This window comes from Phacochoerus africanus, chromosome 5 (assembly GCF_016906955.1).
Source record: "Phacochoerus africanus isolate WHEZ1 chromosome 5, ROS_Pafr_v1, whole genome shotgun sequence".
In the NCBI taxonomy this organism is placed as follows: Eukaryota; Metazoa; Chordata; class Mammalia; order Artiodactyla; family Suidae; genus Phacochoerus; species Phacochoerus africanus.
Window position 1 is genome coordinate 72,803,805 of NC_062548.1, and position 22,096 is coordinate 72,825,900.

Genomic DNA, 22,096 nt, shown 5'->3' on the forward strand with positions numbered 1-22,096 from the left:
TTTTTCTAATGCTATGTCAATCTTATGTTCTTGAGATAAACCCAACTTGGTCATGATGTGGTTTTTTTAATTTATATTGCTGTTTTCCAGTTTTCTTGTATTTTGTTTAGGATTGTTACATCTAAGTTTGTGGATGAGATTGTCCTCTAATTTTTTTCTTATAAAAATTATCTGATTTTGGAGTTCCCGTGTGGCACACCAAGTTAAGTATCTGGTGTTGTCACTGCAGCAGCTTAGGTAGCTGCTGTGAGGTGGGTCTGATCCCTGGCCCAGGAACCTCCGTATGCCAGGCATGTGGCCAAAAAAAAACATTATCTGATTTTGGTATCAAAGGTTATGCTAACCTCGTAAAATTAAATGAGTTGTATTCCCTCTCCGGTTCTCTGTAAGAATTTGTTTATGATTGAAATTCTTGATCTTTGAGAATACAGGTGGCCATGTAGTTTACTTTGACTACAAATTAAATTTTTTCAATAGTTATCAACTCTTTAGAGTTTTTTAAATTTTCTTACGGATTTAGCGTTGGTTAATTATGATTTTCTAGGGAGTTCCCATTGTGGCTTACTTAGCAGGTTATGAACTGGAATAGTATCCATGAGGATGTGGGTTCAATACCTGGCCTCACTCCATGGTTTAAGGATCCGGCACTGGTGTGAGCTAAGGTGCAAGTCGCAGATGCAGCTCAGATTCTGCATTGCTATGGCTTTGGTATAGGCCAGCAGCACCTCTGATTTTTGACCCCTAGCCTGGGAACTTCCATATGCTGCAGGTACAGTCCTAAGAAGCAAAAAAAAAAAAAAAAAAATTGTTTTCTAGGAATTTGTCAATTTTATTAAACTTACTGGTAAAAAGTTTTTCATTACATCTTCTTGCAACTCTTTCCATGTCTGAGCATTTGTAATGATGTCACCTTTTCATTCCTGATGTTTGTTCTAAGTTCTCATTTGTTCTTTCCAAATCTGAGCCCTGGGGATAAGTGTAAGTAGCCAATAAAGAAAGAAGACAAGGGTGTTGGAGGTAGAGACAACAGCATGAGCAAATGCACTGGAGTGAATGCTATATTTGGTTTTATTTCAGTGAAAAGCATGAGGTGAAGAATAGCCTCCAATAAAGTTGAAGGATCAAGTCATAAAGGATCTTGAATGGGCCTTGAAGGGGAAAATGTGGTTATATTTTCCTTTTTAAGATTCTCTATGTACCAAATAAACATTGTGCTAAGCTCTGATAAATAGAGTTTACAAGACAGGTTCTCCATCCTTGGGAAGCTCACAATATAGTGGGAGAGGCAGTCATAGAAAAAAATTACAACACAATGCAATAAATGCCAGTAAAGAAACAAAGTTTCTGAGGGCGGATAGCTTACTTTGAGACTGAAGTCTGACTTTTTGATTTATTCCATTTAACATCTCTAAGCATTCTCAGGCTTACATTATAGGCAAACATCTAGGTCCCTTGGCAGCTATTACAATGGGATAGCCTAAAGAAGCTAGTACCTAGTACTAGTACCTAGTCTAACTCCTTTCTGCACTAGTCCCCTAGACCTATGTTCATTGTTTCAATAGAACATATAAATTCTTTTTTTTTTTTTTGTCTTTTAGCCATTTTTTGGGCCACTCCCATGGCATATGGAGGTTCCCAGGCTAGGGGTTGAATCGGAGCTGTAGCCGCCAGCCTACACCAGAGCCACAGCAATGCGGGATCCGAGCCGCGTCTGCAACCTACACCACAGCTCACGGCAATGCCAGATCCTTAACCCATTGAGCAAGGCCAGGGATCGAACCTGCAACCTCATGGTTCCTAGTTGGATTCGTTAACCACTGAGCCACGACGGGAACTCCCATATAAATTCATTTTTATGAAAGCCAGTGATTTCTCTGTTCTTTCCTACAGGTGTAGAGAATATCTAAGCAGTGTCTGCAGTTCCAAGTCTGGTCCAGCTGCCATGTATCATGTGCCAACTACTAGCAAAGGGCCCTCTAGTCCCAAACAGATTTATCAGCAACCTCCAAGGCTTCTCATTGTGCATATCGCTCTGCCATCCTGGGCCGACATCTGCTCCAACCTCTGTGAGGCTCTGCAAAACTTTTTCTCTCTAGCCTGCAGCTTGATGGGTCCCAGCCGCATGTCCCTCTTCAGCTTATACATTGTACAAAATCAACATGAGTGCATCCTCCCCTTTGTGGTGAGTATATCGAGATTTGTTCATTTTTATCCTGAATGCAGATGTGATATTTCTGGAGCAGAGATCACAGTTATTATTATTTACAGCAATAACTGTGCCCATTGCCCATACCCAATACCCAACACCCCACAGGCAACACAATGAGAGCCAGATTGTCATCCTATACATGGGGGGGTGGGTACTTAAGAAGAGGAACCCCCAAATTATTAATGTTGGAGTATAAATAGTCCACATCTTCCCCCCACACCTCCGCTCCTGAGAGAGGGAGAGAAAGCTTGGCACTTACAGCCCTTTGGAATGTAAGAAATCCATCTCTCTCAAGCCCCTTTGAAATGTAAACACAGGGAGAGAAATCTAAATTTCTTCAGTGGTGTCTGGCTACTTTATCTCTTTAACTTCCAAGACTTGTCCTTTAACCCAGGTTCCAGGGGGTTTTTGCTCAAAATGCCCCAACTCTGCAGAAACATGAGAATATTTTCTCTGGAGTTCCACATAGGACTCACATGAAACTCCTCGTAGGGTTTCAGAAAGCAAAGGCTGGGCTTCAGGCAGTGCTTTTACAAAAGCCCCCTCACACATAGACAACCATCTCTTTTCTTCCCCAAATTCAAATCTTCACTTTCTCCCCTTTATAAAATTCAGAATCTTGGGGAACAGAAAGACTGCAGATTCTAGTACATCCTCTTCCTGAGGCAGCCTTGCTTCTGGGACAGTCAGAAAAGACCTAATGGAGAGTTAGGAGTTTGATTCCTACCTGGTGTGAATAAGACCTCCCTCAGAGTGTCCATGGAAGTCATGCAGGAGCTTGGACTCCCCCTAGTCCCACTAACATTAACAAGGCATCTGTCCCCCCTTCACTTCCTACTGGGGTGGTATGGAGGAGTCAGAGTGAAGGCCATGTGGGGTATGGCAGTGAGGAATCATTTTACCTCCAAGGCAGGGTGGTGTTAGTGAAGGCCTAGTGGGAAGCCAGCACTTTTGGGACCATTTTCCTAGTGAAAAGCTTGCTTGTAATGAAGCTTCCTCACCCCCAGGGTGTCAGTAGGGGACGTGCAAGGAACCTGAACTCCAACCCCTACACAGAGGTAACAAGGCACCTTCCCTTCCAGGTTGTAATCAGAAGCCAAATAGAGTCATACCCCAGCCTAGCAATAATTATATGGAAGCCTCACTTCCCACATTGGCGCAGGGTCAGAGTAGGTCTGCCAAAGCTGAAGATTTAAACAAGATCTCCAAATATCCAGAATACAATTTTAAAAATCACTCATGATTATCAAGAACCAGGGAAATCTCAGCTTGAATGAGAAGGCAATAAACACCAGCACTGAGATGACACATGTTAGAATTATCTGAAAAAGATTTCAAAGTAGTCATCATAAGAAGTCATAACTTCAGCAAGCAGTTATGAATATGTTTGGAAGAAATGGAAAATATTTCTTTCTCACCAAAGAAAAAAAAATATAAGGAAAAGCCAACTGGGAGTTCCCGTTGTGGCGCAGCAGAAACAAATCCAACTAGGAACCGTGAGGTTGCAGGTTTGGTCCCCTAGCCCCTCTTACTGGGTTAAGGATCCAGCATTGCCGTGAGCTGTGGTGTAGGTCACAGACAAGACTCGGATCCCTCGTTGCTGTGGCTGTGTCGTGGGCTGGCAGCTGTAGCTCTGGTTAGACCCCTAGCCTGGGAACCTCCATATGCTGTGGATGTGGCCCTAAAAGAAAAAAAAAAAATAGAACCGAAAAATGCAATACCCATAATTTTAGAAACAAAAATCTACCATGGGTGGGCTCAACAGCAAAATGGAGAGGACAAAGGAACTTGAAAATAGAATAGAAATTGCCCAATCTAAGCAACAGAGAGAAAAGAGACTTTCAAAAAAATTAACAAAGGAGTTCCCATTGTGGCTCAGCAGGTTAAGAGCTCATCGCAATGCCTGTGAGGATGCAGGTTCAATCCCTGGCCTCACTCAGTGGGCAGCGTTGTCATAGGCTACAGTGTAGGTCACAGATGAGGCTTGGATCAGGTGTTGCTGTGGCTGTGGTGTAGGCCCCAACTGAAGCTCCAGTTTGACCCCAGCCCAGGAACTTCCATATGCCTTAGGTGTGGCTGTAAAAAGAAAAAAACTGTGTTTTGTTTTGTTTTGTTTTGTTTTTTTCAATTAGCAAAGCCAAGGGACCTGTGAGATTATAACAGAGAGGTAACATTTATGTGATCAGAGTCCAAGAGGAAAGGGAAAGGAAAAATATTTAAGAAATCATCACTGGGGATGGAAAAATATTTAAGAAATAATCATTGAAAAAATTTCCCAAATTTGGCAAAAGTTATTAGCCTAAAGATTTCAGAGGCTGGCAAGCCCAAACAGGATAAACGCAAAGAAATCCATTCTAAGACACATCGTAATCAAAATTCTAAAACCTAAACATACCTTACCTGTAAGAGAGAAACAATCAAGCAATGATAAGTTTTTTCATCTGAAACCATGAAGACCTGAGAAAGTGTAACTTTTTCAAATGCTGAAAGAACAGAACTGTTAACCTGTAAAAGAACACTGTATCCAGTAAAAGTATCCTTAAGGAATGAATCAGAAATCAATATATTCTCAGATGAAGGGAAACTAAGAGAATTTATCACCAACAACTACATTAGCAGAATGGCCAAAGGAAGTTCTTGAAACAGAAAATGGTAAAAGAATATCAGAAGGAAGAAAGAAGAATGGAAAGAATAAAATATGGATAAGTATAATCAGAATAAAAATCATAATCAAAAGACTTTCTATTGAGTCTTCTAAATTATATTTGACAATTAAAGCAAAAACTAAAACATTGGTATGGTGTTAATATATAGAGAGGAAGTATTTAGGTTAATTATAAACCGGGGAGGGTAAAAGGATTTAAAGGAAATTAAGTTTTCTATACTCTAGTCAAAATGGTAAAAAATGGAATTCTAAGAAAATATTCAAGTAACCCATAGATTAATAGGTAAAAGGAAAGAGAGAAATGAAAAACTGAGGGAACAAACAGAACACAACAAATAAATTGGCGGGTTGACTTACTAATAATTATATTAAATGCAAATGGTTTTAATTCACCAATTAAAAGAAAGAGATTGGCAGAGTGGGGGTGAGTGTGTATGACCCAACTATATCCTCGCTACAAGAGACTAACTTCAAATTACAATAAAAGTAGGTTGAAAGTAAAAGGATGGGAAAAGATAATAATCAAAGCAGAAGTGGCAGTATTAATATATCAAATAAAGTAGGCATCGTGATAAAAGAGTCGCAGAACTAGAATAAGTAAAAAATTTATGTGGAACCACAAAAGACCCAGAATTGCCAAAGCAATGTTTGTGGAGATTTTCATTGCTCATTAATGGATATTGCTAAATAAATAACTTAGGGGAATTATATAAAAATGGAATTACAAGGATAACCACTAAAACAAATACAACCCTTTCTAATTATGATAAGAAAAACATATAGAACAAATTTACATAGCTTGCAAAAGCTCTGAAAAAAGTGTGTACCTTAATATAATTAAATAATTTTACCTGTCATATTAATAAATGTGACATATTAAAAACTTTAAAAACATATTTGATTGCAAAGCACAGCTCTGCTGTATTTAGAGACACAGCTGCAGCAAAGGTTCTGAAAGGTTGAAAATAAAAGGAAGGGCAAAGGTATAGAAGGCAAATGCAAGGCCCCCCCAGTTAAAAAAAAAAAAGCACATGATTTTTAATTTTATTTTATTAAATTGTAGTTGATTTACAATATGTTAATTTCTGCTATACAGCAAAGTGATTCAGCCATATATATATACACATATACATATATATGCATATATATATACACACACACATATATACATATATATACACATGCACATTCTTTTTCCATTATGGTGTATCACAGGATATGGAATTAGTTCCCAGTGCTATACAGTAGGACACTGTTGTTTATCCATCCTATATATACTAGTTTGCCTCTGCTAGTACCGAACTCCCAATCCATCCATCCCCTACACCCCTCCCCTTTGGGAACCTATATCTGTGAGTCTGTTTTTGTTTCATAGGTAAGTTCATTTGTGTCATATTTTAGATTCCAAAAAGAGCATGATTGCAATATCTGACATCACTGAATTTGGAACAAAAATCACTAAACAAGACTAAGAATAGGAGTTCCTGTAGTGGCTCAGTGGTTAACGAATCTGACTAGGAACCATGAGTTTGTGGGTTCCATCCCTGGCCTCACTCAGTGGGTTAAGGATCTGGTGTTGCTGTGAGCTGTGGTATAGGTCACAAACGCAGCTCGGATCCTGCATTGCTGTGGCTGTGGCAATAGGTCGGCAGCTCCAATTAGACCCCTAGCCTAGGAACCTCCTAGGTGGGTGCGGCCCTGGAAAGAGACAAAAAGACCAAAAAAAAAAAAAAATTAAGATTAGCACTTTAATGCTAGAGCACAAAGTAGAGAAAAGTTGAGAATTATCAAGAGGAGCATATGGAATATATTCAGTACAGAGAGCTTGTTGGAGGGGGAATCTATTGAAAATATATCAGTTTTGAATACCAGTGTACCAAATAACATAGTATCAACATTTGTAAAAGAAATATGATTATATGTATAAAAGAAATTTGCATCTCTTTGAAGTGTTCATGGAATATTCACAAAAGTTGACCATATGTAAGCCACAAATAAACCCAAACCTTGAGGAATTCCAAAAAGTGCAAATAGTTCAGTCAACATTCCCTGAATATATTGCGATAAAACTAAAGATAAATAGCAGAAACAGAAAACAAAAATTCTCTACCACTTGGAAATTTTCAAGCTGTTAAAAAACTTTTGAGGGAGTTCCCCTGTGGTGCAGTGGATTTAGGATGTAGCATTTCACTGCAGCAGTTCAGGTCACTACTGTGGCCCATGTTCAATCCCTGGCCCAGGAACTTCTGCTTACTGCCAGTGTGGCCAAAAAAAAAAAAATCCCAAAACAAAAAAACAAAACGCCTTTGAGTCAAAGAGGAAATTCAAGCAAAAATTACAGCAGTGTATCTAGAAAATAACAGTAATGAAACAGTACATATCAGAACCTATAGGATACAAAAAAAGGCACAGCTAAGAGAAAAATTCATAGCTTTAAACTACATTAATTTCATTCTTTAAAAATATGTTAGGAAACAAGAAAAATGAAAATAAATGAAGCTGATTCAGGCCCACTAGGGGATGCAAAAAGAAAAAAGAAAAAAAGAAATGAAATGAAGCAAGCAACTCAAAACAAAAAGAAAAAACAAGCCTAAGAAAAACTGAAGGAAGGAACCAATAAAAACAAAATGTAATGAACATGAAAATGGAGAATGGTAGAAGAAATGAATAAATCCAGTTTTGTTCTTTGGGTGAAAAATAGGAAATAGAACAACCATTAGTTAACTTAGTTTCAGGAAAAGGGCACTGGAAAGAAGGCACATATAAAATAAGAAAGTAGGAGTTCCCATCATGGCACAGCGGAAACAAATCTGACTAGGAAACATGAGGTTGCGGGTTTGACCCCTGGTCTCCCTCATTGGGTTGGTTAAGGATGCATAATTCTCCATGAAAGTAACCAAAAGTAAATTCAGAAGAGATAGAAATTCTCCATTAACATACAAGGAATAGGGAAAGTTTTCCAAGAGCTACCCTCACCCAAAATAAAGAACTGGAACCAAATGATTTTACAGGTGAATAACATCAAACTTAATACATCATTATATTTAAACCATTTTATATACAGAAAGAAATCCTTCCAAATTATTTTTATGAATATAATTAATATTGATCCTAAAATCCAACAAATATTGTGCAAAAAGAAGTACAGCAGTTCCTATTGTGGTGCAGTGGGTTAACAATCCAACTGCAGCATCTCGATTGCTGTGGAGCCTGGATTCGATTCCCAGCCTGGCACAGTGTGTTAAAGGATCTGGTGTTGCCACAGCTGTGGCATAGTTCATAACTGCAGCTCAGATTCAGTCTCTGGCCTGGGAACCTCCATATGCCATGAGCGCAGCCATTAAAAAAAACAAACAAAAAAACTTACAGACCAGTCTTATTCAAAATCCCAAGTAAAGTATTAGCCATAGAACCCAGTTCATGTTTAAAACATCATCTAACAACCCAACAGTAAAAAAGCCACAACCCAATGGAAAAATTGGCAAAAGACCTGAATAGACATTTCTTCAAATAAGGTATATAGATGGCCAACAAGCACATGAAGAAATGCTCAACATTACTGATGATTAAAGAAATGCAAATCAAAAATACTATGAGGTACCACCTCATACCAGTCAGAATGGCCATCATTAATAAGTCCACAAATAACAAATGCTGGAGAGGCTATGGAGAAAAGGGAACCCTCCTACACTGTTGGTGGGAATGTAAATTGGTACAACCACTATGGGAAACAGTATGGAGGTATCTCAGAAAACTGAATACAGAACTACCATATGACCCAACAATCCCACTCTTGGGCATATATCCAGACAAAAATTTCCTTAAAATAGACATATGCACCCATATGTTCATTGCAGCGCTATTCACAATAGCCAAGACATGGAACAATCTAAAAGTCCATCAACAGATGATTGGATTAAGAAGATGTGATAGATAGATAGATCACATCTTGATATATATAATATCAGAATTAATTATAGATGAATTATATATATCACATCTTAATATATATAATATCAGAATCATATATATATGTGTGTGTGTGTATATATATATATATATATATATATATATATATATATAATGGAATACTACTCAGCCATAAAGAAGAACAAAGTAATGCCATTTGCAGCAACATGGATGGAACTAAAAACTCTCGTGTTAAGTGAAATAAGTCAGAAAGAGAAAGACAAATACCATACGATATCACATATCTGGAATCTAATATATGCCACAAATGAACCTTTCCACAGAAAAGAAAACCATGGACCTGGAGAACAGACTTGTGGCCAAGGGAGAGGGAGTGGGATAGACTGGGAATTGGGGGTTAATAGATGCAAACTGATACCTTTGGAATGGATAAGCAATGAGATCCTGCTGTATAGCACTGGGAACTATGTCTAGTCACTTATGATAGAGCATGATGGAAGATAATGTAAGAAAAAGAATGTATATGTGTATGTGTGACTGGGTCACCTTGCCATACAGTAGAAAATTGACAGAACATTGTAAACCAGCAGTAATGGAAAAAATAAAAATCATTTAAAATTAAAAGTCACCTACAGTAATGAAGAGATGGTACAGTATTGGGAAATCTATTAATATTGTTTACTGTGTTAATATATCTAAGAAAAAATAAAATCATGTTTATTTCCAAGATACTGAAAAATGTGCTTAATAAAATATATCCAATCTTAAAAAAAAAAAAACTTAAAAAGTAGAAACGGTTGGCTATTTCCATAGTGTTTGTCTATGATAACTCAAAAATCAAATCTTGGAGTCCCTTCAGTGGCTCAGCAGTTAAAAATCCAACTAGGATCCATGAGGTTGCGGGTTTGATCCCTGGCCTCACTCGGTGGGTTAAGGATCCAGTGTTGCTGTGAGCTGTGGTGTAGGCTGCAGACACGGCTCAGCTCTGGCATTGCTGTGTCTATGGCATAGGCCGGCAGCTGTAGTTCTAATTCAGCCCCTAGCCTGGGATCCTCCATATGCCACAGGTATAGCACTAAAAAAAAAAAAAAAAAATCAGATCTTACTCAATGAAAAGACACTGAATATATTCCTTTGTAAAACAAATAAGTTTACTTTCATGACTATTATTTAACAGTATTCTGGAGATTTTCACTGTTTTAATTGCACACACACAAAAGAAATTAGAATATAAAAATAGGGAAAGAGGAGATAAAATTATTGTTATTTGCAGATCAATGATAATGTATCTAGGCGTTTCCGTTGTGGCGCAGTGGAAGCAAACCTGACTAGTGTCCATGAGGATGCAGGTTCCATCCCTGGCCTCACTCAGTGGGTTAAGGATCCAGCATTGCCGTGAGCTGTGGTCACAGACACGGCTCAGCTCTGGTGTTGCTATGGCTCTGGTGTAGGCTGGTTAACTGTAGCTTCGATTCAACCCCTAGCCTGGGAACCTCCATATGCCGCATGTGCACCCCTAAAAAGAAAAAAAAAAAAGATAATGTACCTAGAAAACCCAAAAGAATCAACCAGAAAATTATTTCAAACAACAAAGGAACTTATGACACCAGGTACAAAAATTAATACAAATATTGATACCATTTATATTATCCCTGAATGACAAATTAAAAGTTAAAATGGTAGAAAAGATCTCACCACAATAACCAAAATGATTAAATAAATGCCTATGAATGAAAATAATAATAAATATGCAAGATTTATATTAATTAAAATTCTATTGAGAAACTTTGTTCTTGGGAAGACTCAGACCGGAAAGATGTCAGTTATTTATAAATTAATCTATAAACATAATGCAATTCCCAGTAAAATTTCTAACAGAGGAACTAGACATCCTGATAATAAAGTTAAAATTAGAATCAAAAAAACAAACAAACAAGAATAGCTGGAGATTCTTCCTGTCAAATATTAGATATTCAAACAGTGTGATACTGGAGTTTGAAGAAACAGAGCAATCAAATACAATTTAAGGTCCAGAAACAGACCCAAACACATGGGGGGATTTAGTGTATAATAAAGATGCTGTTTAACATTATTGGAAAAATTATTCAACAAACCGGATAGTCATGTGGGAGAAAATTAAGTTAGATTCATACAGCTTACACCAACATAAATTCCAGATGAATCAATGATTTAAATGTAAAAATTAAAACAATGTAAATATTAGAACAGACTATCAGCCTGGGTCCAATTAGGAGACAGAAACTACAGTGATTTAAACAAGGAAAATCTGTATAGAGTATTTTACCATAGTATAACGTATTAAACTATGATAATATAGCAACAAGGTATAAGAGAACTTTCTGTGGTACCAGAGGGCTGAGGGAGAGAGTTCCAATAAAGGGAAACTTAGGGATGAGACCCCTTTCCCAAGGCTGGGGTTTAGACCCAGTTGGAGGACTTAGAGTTTCAGCTTAGTGGATGCAAAGTTCGCTGATTTGCTCAAGCCAGAGCTGGTCCATAGCTACTGGGAAAGCAGGAAGCACCCCTCCGGGTGTAGGCACAGTGGCTGATGCACAAGCATGCAGAGACAATGGAGATTCTGATGTGGGTTGTAAATAGTGTCCATGTCTGAAAAGCAGCAGCACTGGGAGGACCACAGGAGGAAACCTCTGAGGAAAGGGGCAGGAAAGCAAAGGGAAGCAGGCAGGAGGCCTCAGGCATGCCGTGAGGATGCTGAGGGTTGTTGTGTTTGTGAAGGTCTTCTCTACCAGAAGATACTACCCTTTTTTCCCCAACTATTTTCCTGGTTTAGTTTTTCCATTTCTCACTATTGAATCATTTAGATTCTTAAAAAGTTATGAAGACAGTACAGAGGACCCCTATATTTCCTAACATATTTTTTATCCCCCTGAAATTTGCTATAAAGCATCCATTTACCATTTATTCCAGAATAATTTGTTTAATACAGCTGTGTTCCAGGTACTGTACAGCCCAAAGCCCTGCAAACAGGGCAATGGAGAAACAGATCAGGTGCCTCCTTTAATATATTATTATACTGAGCTTACATTCTGGTGAAATAGACACAATAATTGGTCAGCATACTTTGGAAAATGTCATTCTAGTGTGGCTCTTATCCCTTTGTATTCTGAGGCTATTTATCTTACTCGTTTGTAAAGTTAGTAGAGAACAGGAATTATGTCTTTTTATAGGTACCCAGTATATCATATGCACATAGTAATAAATGTTTTTTAAGTGGATGAGTGAATGGAGCTATGTCATTCACCTAGATACTATTTTTTTTTCACTTATTTTGTTAGTTGTAGAATAGAACCATTAAGCCAATACCCTTTTGTTTAATTAGCAATGTCCTAAGTGCTTTTAGGGTTTGATAGTCATAAATATAATAATCACAGATAACACTGAGTACATATTGTGTGCCATGAATTAACTTATTTAATACTTACTCTTTAAGCTAAGTATTTCCATTGTCCCCAATTTCTAGTTGAAGAAATTTTGGCTTAAGGACTCATAGCCAATAAGAGGAAGAGATAGATTTGGAACTCAAGTCTATTTGGATCTAAAGCCTGAACCAAAACCTAGTTCTTCTTTAAAATACCCACTACTATTTTTTGTCTTTTGTTTTTTTAGGGCCACACCCATGGCTTATGGAAGTTCCCAGGCTAGGGGTTAAATCAGAGCTGTAGCTGCTGGCCTACCCCACAGCCACAGCAATGCCACATCTGAACTGCAGCTTGTAGCAACACCAGATCCTTTAACCCACTGGAGCGGGGCCAGGGACCATCCCCCATTTTCATGGATACTAGTCAGGTTCTTAACCCACTGAGCCACAGTGGGAACTCCCAGTGTAAGTTTTACTGTGATGACTTGTCATGTGGTTCTAACACTTCCAAGAACACCGAACAAATGAACAATTCCAAATATTGGTATCAGTGTAAGAAAATAAATGACTTATGATTGGGTTAAAAATCTTTTGCAACCAGGTAATTCCAATTTTACCAAAATTGAGGGAAGACCACACTGAGTAGTAGATGATAGATCATTAAAAAATTTTGGGGTATATCTTTATATAATTTTCGTCCTATAACTGAGAATGAATATGACAGTTTGATTGACATCTCATATTCATGAGGAGAGGTTTCTCAGCACTATAATAATAAAAAAAAATAGAAATAGGATTGTCACTGAACACCATTCAAGCAGTAATATATTTATTCACACATACATGAACTAATTGAAAAAAGAACCCAGCATGTTCACGCCATTAAGAGATGTATTTCTAATTAAAGATTATGCCTAACACCAATAATTTATCAGGCTCAGTAATATATATGTTGTTTTGATCAATTGCTGTAAACAATAATTTTAATAATAATCAATCTAGATTATTCATTACAGCCTGTGGTCATAGGAAATTTTTAAACCTTAGAACATGTAAATATTTTTGATGCAGAGAAGTGTGATAAGATGGTCAATAAAAGATTGCCAACCAAGGAAGTTCCCATTGTGGCTCAGTGGTAACAAGCCTGACTATTACCCGTGAGGATGAGGGTTTGATCCCTAGCCTCACTCAGTGAGTGGGAGTGGGTTAAGGATCCAGCATTGTCGTGAGCTGTGGTGTAGGTGGTAGGTGGTATCTTGGATCCCGTGTGGCTGTGGCTGTGGCTGTGGCTGGCATAGGCCAGCAGCTGTAGCCTGAGAACTTCCATATGCCACAGGTGCGATCCTAAAAAAGAAAAAAAAAAAAAAAGATTGCCAACCAAAAAATTGTTACATTATGATTTAACTCTGTGGGAAAAGTGAAATGGAAATATGAGTTTAAGGATAAAAAGGAATAATATTTATTTCCATCTGTTAAAAAAGAAAAAGAGCTTGTTCATGTACTTTTTAAATTGAATAATGGTGAGTATCAAATCTCTATGATATTCAGATCCTATTGGATTATGTTCTGAAGACTGGTGTTATAGTTTTTCTTTTAAATATTAATATTTAAAATATGCTGAAAGTGATAAACAGCAAGTTCCTACTGTATGGCACAGGGAACTATATCCAGTCTCCTGGGATAGGCCATAATGGAAAATAATATTTTAAAAAGAATGTATGTATATGTACACACACAAATATGACTGAGTCACTTTGCTGTACAGCAGATGTTGGCATAATATTGTAAATCAACTATAATTTTTAAAAAGGAAAAATATGCTGGAAGTTTTTTCAAATCTAAATATCAACTTAAAATGTCTAAAGGAGTTTATCATTTTTCCTATTTTTAGGGGATACATGAAAAGAAATGCTCAGAGTCTACTGGTCTATACCTGTGGCCTCATTTGTTCTTATTTCTTTCTTGAGTAGGCTTACTATCTTCCTAATCTAGATTACAAATTCTCTTTTTTTAAGAACTGCATCCTACTTAAATTTTTCCCAGAGATTCATGGAGAAGAGCATGTAAGCAATGTAACATATTCATGAAGTTTATGTGCATTTTGAAAAAACTGCTCAATTCTGCTCTTTGATCAGGAAAATTTCCTCATCCCAAATATAATTCTTTCCCACCCCACCTGCTATTTTTTCTTGGAATTCCTTCAAATAATGTCACAATTTTCTTTTTTATTGGCTGTACCTGCCCATGTCAAAGCTCCCAGGCCAGGGATGGAACCCACACCATAGCAGTGATCTAAACCACTGCAGTGACATCAGATCCTTAACCCACTTTGCCACAAGAGAACTCCTTAATAGGGTCACAAGTTTTAATTCCACGTTCATTCAAAATGTATTTATTTTTAAGAGTAGTAACATTGATCTAGAGTCAAATTAGATTAGTTTACTTCCTAAGAACAAGACTTTCTGAAGGAGAGTGAGAGGAGTCAGGAGGTTTACATGTTGACTCCTTGACCTGACTGCAGACTAAGCCAAGCATCTCTTTACTGAAGTTATCCCAAGGAGCAGATTACGTAGGACCTTATCAGTTCCAAAATGATCAACCACATCCAAATCCTCTTTTCTGGTAAAATATCACACTTTTTTTTTTATAGTCACACTTGCAGCAGCATATGGAGGCTCCATATGGGCCAGAAGTTGAATCAGAGCTGCAATTGAGGCCTGCAGCACAGTCACAGCAACACCAGATACAAGGCACATCCGCGACCTATGCCACAGCTCACCGAACACCAGATCCTTAACCCACTGAGCGAGGCCAGGGATTGAACTCTCATCCTCACAGAGGCAACATTGGGTCCTTAACCCTCTGAGCCAAAAAGGGAACTCTAAAACATCACTCTTGAATAGAGAAGTTCCCAGTGCCTAGATTGACTGAGAAATGGAGATAATATTTAAGAGTGGTGGTCTCCAATTTGCAGACCACCCCAAAGTAAAACTAAGCAGTCACAACTGAACCTGCTTTGGGGTGAGTGAATGAGTTAAAACACTTCCTTCCTGTTTCTAGTAACTCCACATCATCAAAGCCCTTTGGCTGCAGATTTTCCTTCCTCTGGTCTGGGGAAGATTTTCGTGCAGTACCTACAACATAATAGGCATTCCATAGATGTTGGTCAAATAGATTTTCAGGAAGGGAAAAGTACTCCTGAGGAGTAATTGATAAGAAAATTAGATTGCCAATTCGGAGTTCCCGTCGTGGCACAGTGGTTAATGAATCCAAGGAACCATGAGGTTGCGGGTTCAATCCCTGCCCAAAGAAAATTAGATTGCCAATTAATCTGAAATCTGGGTCACTAAACACTTGCATCTTTGATTCATTTTTCTCTGCAGCAGGTGAAAGGGAACTTTGCTAGGCTGCAGGCCTGTATCTCAGAACTCCGCATATTACACAGAGAAGGTTGTTTCAGACCACAAGGCACTTCTCTGCAGCTGGCGGTAGAGGATGGGATCCAGCAGTTCAAACAGTACAGCAGGCACGTGACCACAGGTGCAGCTCTGACCTACACTTCCCTGGAGGTAAGAGACGCTGGCCTTGGGACTCTAAGCCATCTTAGCATTTCAGTGCATCTAGATCCTTCATTACTTGTCATCTTTATATTGTTCTCTGCTTGGTTCACATTGAAGATCATGACTAGTTACTCTACAGGGTGCATGAATGACTGAGTTAAAATACATTCAGCCTCTGGTAGTTCCCACTGTGGCTTAGCAGATTAAGGACCCGATGTTGTCTCTGTTAGGATGCGAGTTCAGTCCCTGGCCTGGTTCAGTGGGTTAAGGATCCGGCATTGCCATAAATTGTGGTGTATATCACAGATGCAGCCTAGATACAGTGTTACTATGACTGTGGCTATTCAACCCCTAGCCCAGGAACCATATGCCATATAGTGTGGCTACAAAAAGAAAAACAGAAAAAAAAATTCTGCCTCTGGTAACATCAGGCATCAAACAAATCAGTTTAAAAAATAATTATTCTTTCATCTGCATCCTTATTCATTAATTTAAATTTAAAATGTCTAGGTACAAAAGAGAGTTGTATGTATTTAATACTTGCCATCCAGAATTTCAAGTGCAACCTGGATTCAGGTTGAGCAAGGAGACAAATCTACATGGAAGTACTCCTGTAAAAAAAAGAGCATGTAGGCTCTCCACTATTTAGTACATACTTAGCCAGTGGAATTTAAGGATTCTTTTTCCTTTGTTTCCTCATGAAATCAAAGCACTTTAAGCAAGAGAGATACTGCCCGTGATTCAAGCAATCTTAAAAAACTAAAACCCAGGGATGGCTTCTCCCTGGCCCCTTTGTGGGGTAGACTCAGCCTATTTGGAAGGGTCCTGTGATGATCTGTCCCAGCAGACCTCTCCCACCAGAATCTGCCAAATGTAATTGGATTTGCAAGTCACTCGTAAATCCTCTTCTTTGCCCTAAAGACCATGGCCACTACCACAGATTTCTGTGGTGTTTATCCAGCAGATCTCATCTGTTACATTCTTTGTCTACACAAGGGCAAATAGACACATTGATTCCTTGGTTTATTTCCAGATTACTGTTCTGACTTCACAGCCTGGAAAAGAGGTGGTCAAACAATTAGAGGAAGGATTGAAAGATACAGACCTAGTCAGGGTCAGGAGGCTCCAGGTGGTTGAGATCACAAAGGGAGTCCTAGACTGTGTGGACTCAGCATCCCCTGTAGAAGAGCCCAGCAACGAAGGTAAGGATTAAAGGAAAAGGTTAAAAGAATGGTAAAAATTTTAAGGAGTAGTCTTTTCCAGTCAGGAACATCATTTCCCATGGTCTTTTTAAGTTCTTAAATGAAATGAAGCCAACAGACTTCACTGTGGTTCAGACAGGTATTTCTAGGTATTAGAATTGAATTTTTCAAATTGCATTTTTTTTTTGGTCTTTTCTAGGGCCACACCTGTGGCATATGGAGGTTCCCAGGCTAGTCTAATCGGAGCTGTAGCCACTGGCCTACACCACAGCCGCAGCAATGCCAGATCCGAGCCGCGTGTGTGACTTACACCACAGCTCACGGCAACGTCAGATCCTTAACCCACTGAGCGAGGCCAGGGATCGAACACGCAATCTCATGGTTCCTAGTCAGATTCATTAACCACTGAGCCACAAGGGAAACTCCTCAAATTGCATTTTAAATTTCAGAGATGATATAGGTAAATGTAAAACCTGAAATATTAGAAGTATAAAAAGTAGGAGTTCCCTGGTGGCCCTAGTGGTTAAAGATTCAGCATTATTACTGCTGTAGCTTGGGTTCGAACCCTAGTTTGGGAACTTCTGTATGCCACAGCCAGAAAAAAAAAAAAAAAAGGAAAAATTCCTCCTTCCTCTAATCACTTTTAAGAGATGGGGGTGTCCCTCTTAATGTCCCACTAGATAGGTATTCCCGCTTTGGTGCAGCAGGTTAAGAAACCAGCATTGTCTCTGAATCAGTGTGGGTTCATTCTGGACTTCCATATGCCATGGGTATGGCCAAAAAAAAAAAAAAAAAGTTCCATTAGGTAGATAGGTAGAAAGAAATACTTTACATTTTAATGAGATCATGACATACACAATATTCTATAATCCACTAGATACATAATTTTTTTTACTTTATAGCTGGATCATGGTTTATTTGTTTAATTGCTTACTAATGAATAATTTGGCTTATTACACTTTGCTGTTATAACCAGTGTTGTATGAAGAGACTTAAATGCAGAGCTGGCTTCATAGGCCTATGACTAGTGTGGTTACACAGGGCCCTGCATTCAGAAAGGCCTTATGCTTAGGATTTAATGCTTTTTGGTTACTGTCCTGAAATTCTTAATAATTTTGTCTTTGAATTTGTGTTTTGTAAATGAAGGTTGATAGAACAATGGAGCATTGCCAGTGGATTACAAGTCTTGATAGAACAATGGAGCATTGCCAGTGGATTACAAGTCTTGGTTCATATGTTCCCTGCCTCCCATGTCCTGCCCACCTCCCCAGAATAGGGTCTCAGTCACCAGCTTCCCAGCCCTGAGGTCCCTAGAAAGCCTACCCCCACACAGTGACCACGAGTGCCTAGGTCCCTGCCAATATATTCTCCATAAGTCACCAATAATCCTACACTTCCTAGAAGAACAAATAGTCAAATTGAGTCTTAAAAGACAAATGGGAATTAACCAAACAGAGGAAGAGGAAAAGGGACCCAAAAAGGAAACCCAGGGGCCAGAGAAAGCAAGATAAATCAGTTTTCAGAGAGGAGCCATGGTTCCTTATGACAGGAGCCTATCAGGCAAAGGCAGGAGTGAAGCTAGAAAGGTAGGCAAGAGTTAGATGAAGAAAAGCCAGAATGGAAGTTCCCCTTGTGGTTTAGTGGTAACAAGCCCAACTAGTATCCAAGGGGACGCGGGTTCGATCCCTGGCCTCAATCAGTAGGTTAAAAATCCAGCCATGAGCTGTGATGCAGGTGGCAAACGTGGCTGGGATCCCGAGCTGCTGTGGCTGTGGTGTAGGCCAGCAGCTGTAGCTCTAATTTGACCCCTACCCTCGGAACTTCCATGTGCCGTGAATGCGGCCCTAAAAGGTAAAAAAGAGAGAGAGAGAGAGAGAAAAGAAAGAAAGGAAAGAAGGAAGGAAGAGAAAGAAAGGGCCAAATACGCCCTAAATCCATTATAAGACATTTGGATTTCATGCTAAAGCAATGGAAACTTAGGTAAATATTTTCATTAGGAAGTCAAGTAGAGATTCTCAAATTATGGCTTTTTAAAAGGGTTTTAACTGGTAGGGGAAAAAAGGATTTTAACTGGTTTTAATTAATCCAACACTCGAGTTGCAGTTCATCCTCTGGCAGTTCTCCCTGGCTGTATTGGCTTATCCTACGTCAGCGCATGTGGAGGCGCCCACTGCTCTGATACCATCGATCTCTTCCTTGTTCAAAATAGATAACCTCACTCTTCCCTTCACCCACTAGGCCATGGGTTTGACAACTAAGCATGTGTTTCCCATCGAAATGTGACACACGTGGATCCTTCCAGCATCATGGGCCGCTAGTGTCGTTCTGGCTGGGGAGGGAGGGAAACCAGCCTTGCTATGTGGTGGACAAGCTCTCCCTACTACGCACTCTCTGCTTTTCTCAAGCCTGTCTCCTCACTGACTGTCCTTTCTATCTCCATCCCTCTTCTTTCCTCTGAATTCCTTCCCTTATCCTCTTCCAGCCCAATCCTTTAAGGCCTAATTCAGGTTTGTGACTCCCGTACTGATTATCTCTCCTTGGAAAAACCACATACCTGGTGGTCTGCACCACACAATTTAGCGCTTAATTATGTACCATATAGAATTGTTTACCATTGCTTTATTGTGTGATAATTTTGTCTTCTCACTTAAACTATAAACTACTTGAAATCTCTTCTCTCAGCATTAAATGTTAAGCATTAAGCCTTCGGATTATAAATTTGTCTTACTCATTTCTGTGTCCCACTGTGTAGCAGGTTATCAGTAGCTATTTGTTGAATGAGTTGATGAGAGTGATACCTGTGGAGTCTGTCCTTGGTCTGCCCGGCATCCCCTGCATCCTCTTTCTCAGTAACACCTCGACTTTCCTGGTCACAGGTGAGGCAATCCTAGTTCTCCAGGCCACCAATCAGAGTCCTGTCCCATGGGTTCTCAAACTGAATCTGTGAGAGAAAGACTCTTTTTATTTCTCTTTGGCCATGGACAGATCAGCCATGGACTATACATCCTTTTTTCCCTTCAGTGCCTGTACGCAGAAAGTACTGTATCTCTAATGGCACGGAGCTCAGTACTCTCAGGGTACCTGATGCCTTCATTTAGAATGGTTAGAGGCAAGTGTTGTATAGAGGAGCTTTTAAATGCAGGAAGGCAGCTTTCTACCTTGTGCCACTGATAATGATTCTTCTAATAACTTCCTATTTGCTTATAAGTAATACATCATCACATAAACTGCTTGTAATTCCTCCTTGTGAGTTAAGTGTATGTACAATTCAAAACTGAAATCTTCCCAGTTTGCCTGTACTTTCCCCATAGTTAATTCCTTTTTTCCATTAATGTTCTGCTTTATCTGATTCCTTATCAAGCGATTAGTGACAGCAACTACTCTTATTCTCAGAAGGATGAGGGTTCCAAAGTTAGGTTGCCTGAGTTTAAACCCCAGTTCTATTACCTACTAACTGTGTAGTTTTGGAGAGGATACTTAGCCTGTCTAAGCCTTGGTTATTAATTCCTGCCCCATCCAATAGTTACAGGGATTAAATGAGATCATGTACGGTAATTACTTAGTATATAATGTTCAGTGAAAGTTAGCTATTCTTTTTTTTTTTTGGCTTTTAACTCAATGAATTTTATTATATTTATAGTTGCACAATGATCATCACACCCCAATTTTACAGCATTTCTATCCCAAACAACACCCAGCCCATCCCTCCCCCCCCCAAACCTGTCTCCTTTGGAAACCATAAGTTTTTCAAACTCTGTGAGTCAGTATCTGTTCTGCAAATAAGTTTAATGTATCCTTTTCTTAGATTCCACATATCAGTCATAGCACATTATGTTTGTGTCTCACAGTATGAGACACTAACCCATGTTGCTGCAAATGCCATTATTTCATTCTTTTTTATGACTGAATAATATCCCATTGTGTATATATACCACATCTTCCTTATCCATTCCTCTGTCGATGGTTGCTTCCATGTCTTGGCTATTGTATATAGTGCTGCAATGAGCACTGAGGTACATGTATCTTTTCAAGTCATGGTTTTCTCCAGATAGATGCCCAAGAGTGAGAATGCTGGATCATATGGTAATTCTATTTTTAGTTTTTTTGAGGAATCTCCGTACTCTTTTCCATAGTGGGTGCACCAGTTTACATTCCCAACAACAGGGTAAGAGGGTTCCCTTTTCTCCACACCCTCTTCAGCATTTATTGTTTGTAGACTTTTTGATGATGGCCATTCTGGCTGGTGTAAGGTGGTACCTCATAGTAATTTGATTTGCATTTCTCTAATAATTTGTTATGTTGAACATCTTTTCATGTGTGTGTTTTTTTTTTTTTTTTTTGGCCATGTGAATATCTTCTTTGGAGAATTGTCTGTTTAGATCTTCCCATTTTTTGATGAGGTTATTTGGGTTTTTTTGGTATTGAGCTGCAGGAGGTGTTTATAAAATTTGGAGATTAATCCCTTGTCAGATGATTCATTTGCAAATATTTTCTCCCATTCTGTGGGTTGTCTCTTCATTTTGTTTATGGTTTCCTTTGCTGTGCAAAAACTTTTAAGTTTAATTAGGTCCAATTTGTTTATTTTTGTTTTTATCGTCATTACTCTAGGAGGTGGCTCTGAGAAGAGAGTGCTGTGGTTTAATGTCAGAGAGTGTTCGGCCTATGTTTTCCTCTAAAAGTTTTATGGTGTCCAGTCTTATATTTAGGTCTTTAATCCATTTTGAGTTTATTTTTGTGTATGGTGATAAGAAGTGTTCTAATTTCATTCTTTTACATATAGCTGTCCAGTTTTCCCAGTACCACTTATTGAAGTGACTGTCTTTTCTCCATTGTATATCCCTGCCTCCTTTGTCAGAGATTAGGTTGACTGTACATGCATGGGTTTAATTCTGGGCTTTCTATCCAGTTCCACTGATCTATATTTCTGTCTTTGTGCCAGTACCATACTGTTTTGATAAGTGTAGCTTTGTAGCATAGTCTGAACTCAGGGAGCCTGATTCCTCCAGCTCCATTTTTCTTTTTCAGGATGGCTTTGGCTATTCTGGGTCTTTTGTGCTTCCAAACAAACTTTAAAATGTTTTGTTCTAGTTCTGTGAAAAATAGCCATTCTTGTTATTTTTGAAAATTTAT

At 38.7% G+C, this 22,096-nt stretch overlaps 1 protein-coding gene across 1 annotated transcript in view; it reads left to right on the forward strand.

Moving 5' to 3' along the window:
* The first annotated feature begins 1,898 nt into the window (after positions 1-1,898).
* The window catches only part of M1AP (meiosis 1 associated protein), a 73,776-nt gene continuing 53,578 nt past the window's right edge, over positions 1,899-22,096 (forward strand). Inside the window, exons 1-3 of the mRNA XM_047781693.1 lie at positions 1,899-2,182; positions 15,588-15,773; positions 16,798-16,966. Of these exons, the coding sequence (XP_047637649.1) occupies positions 1,943-2,182; positions 15,588-15,773; positions 16,798-16,966 (595 nt within the window). The 5' untranslated portion in view covers positions 1,899-1,942. The remainder of the gene's footprint in view (positions 2,183-15,587; positions 15,774-16,797; positions 16,967-22,096) is intronic.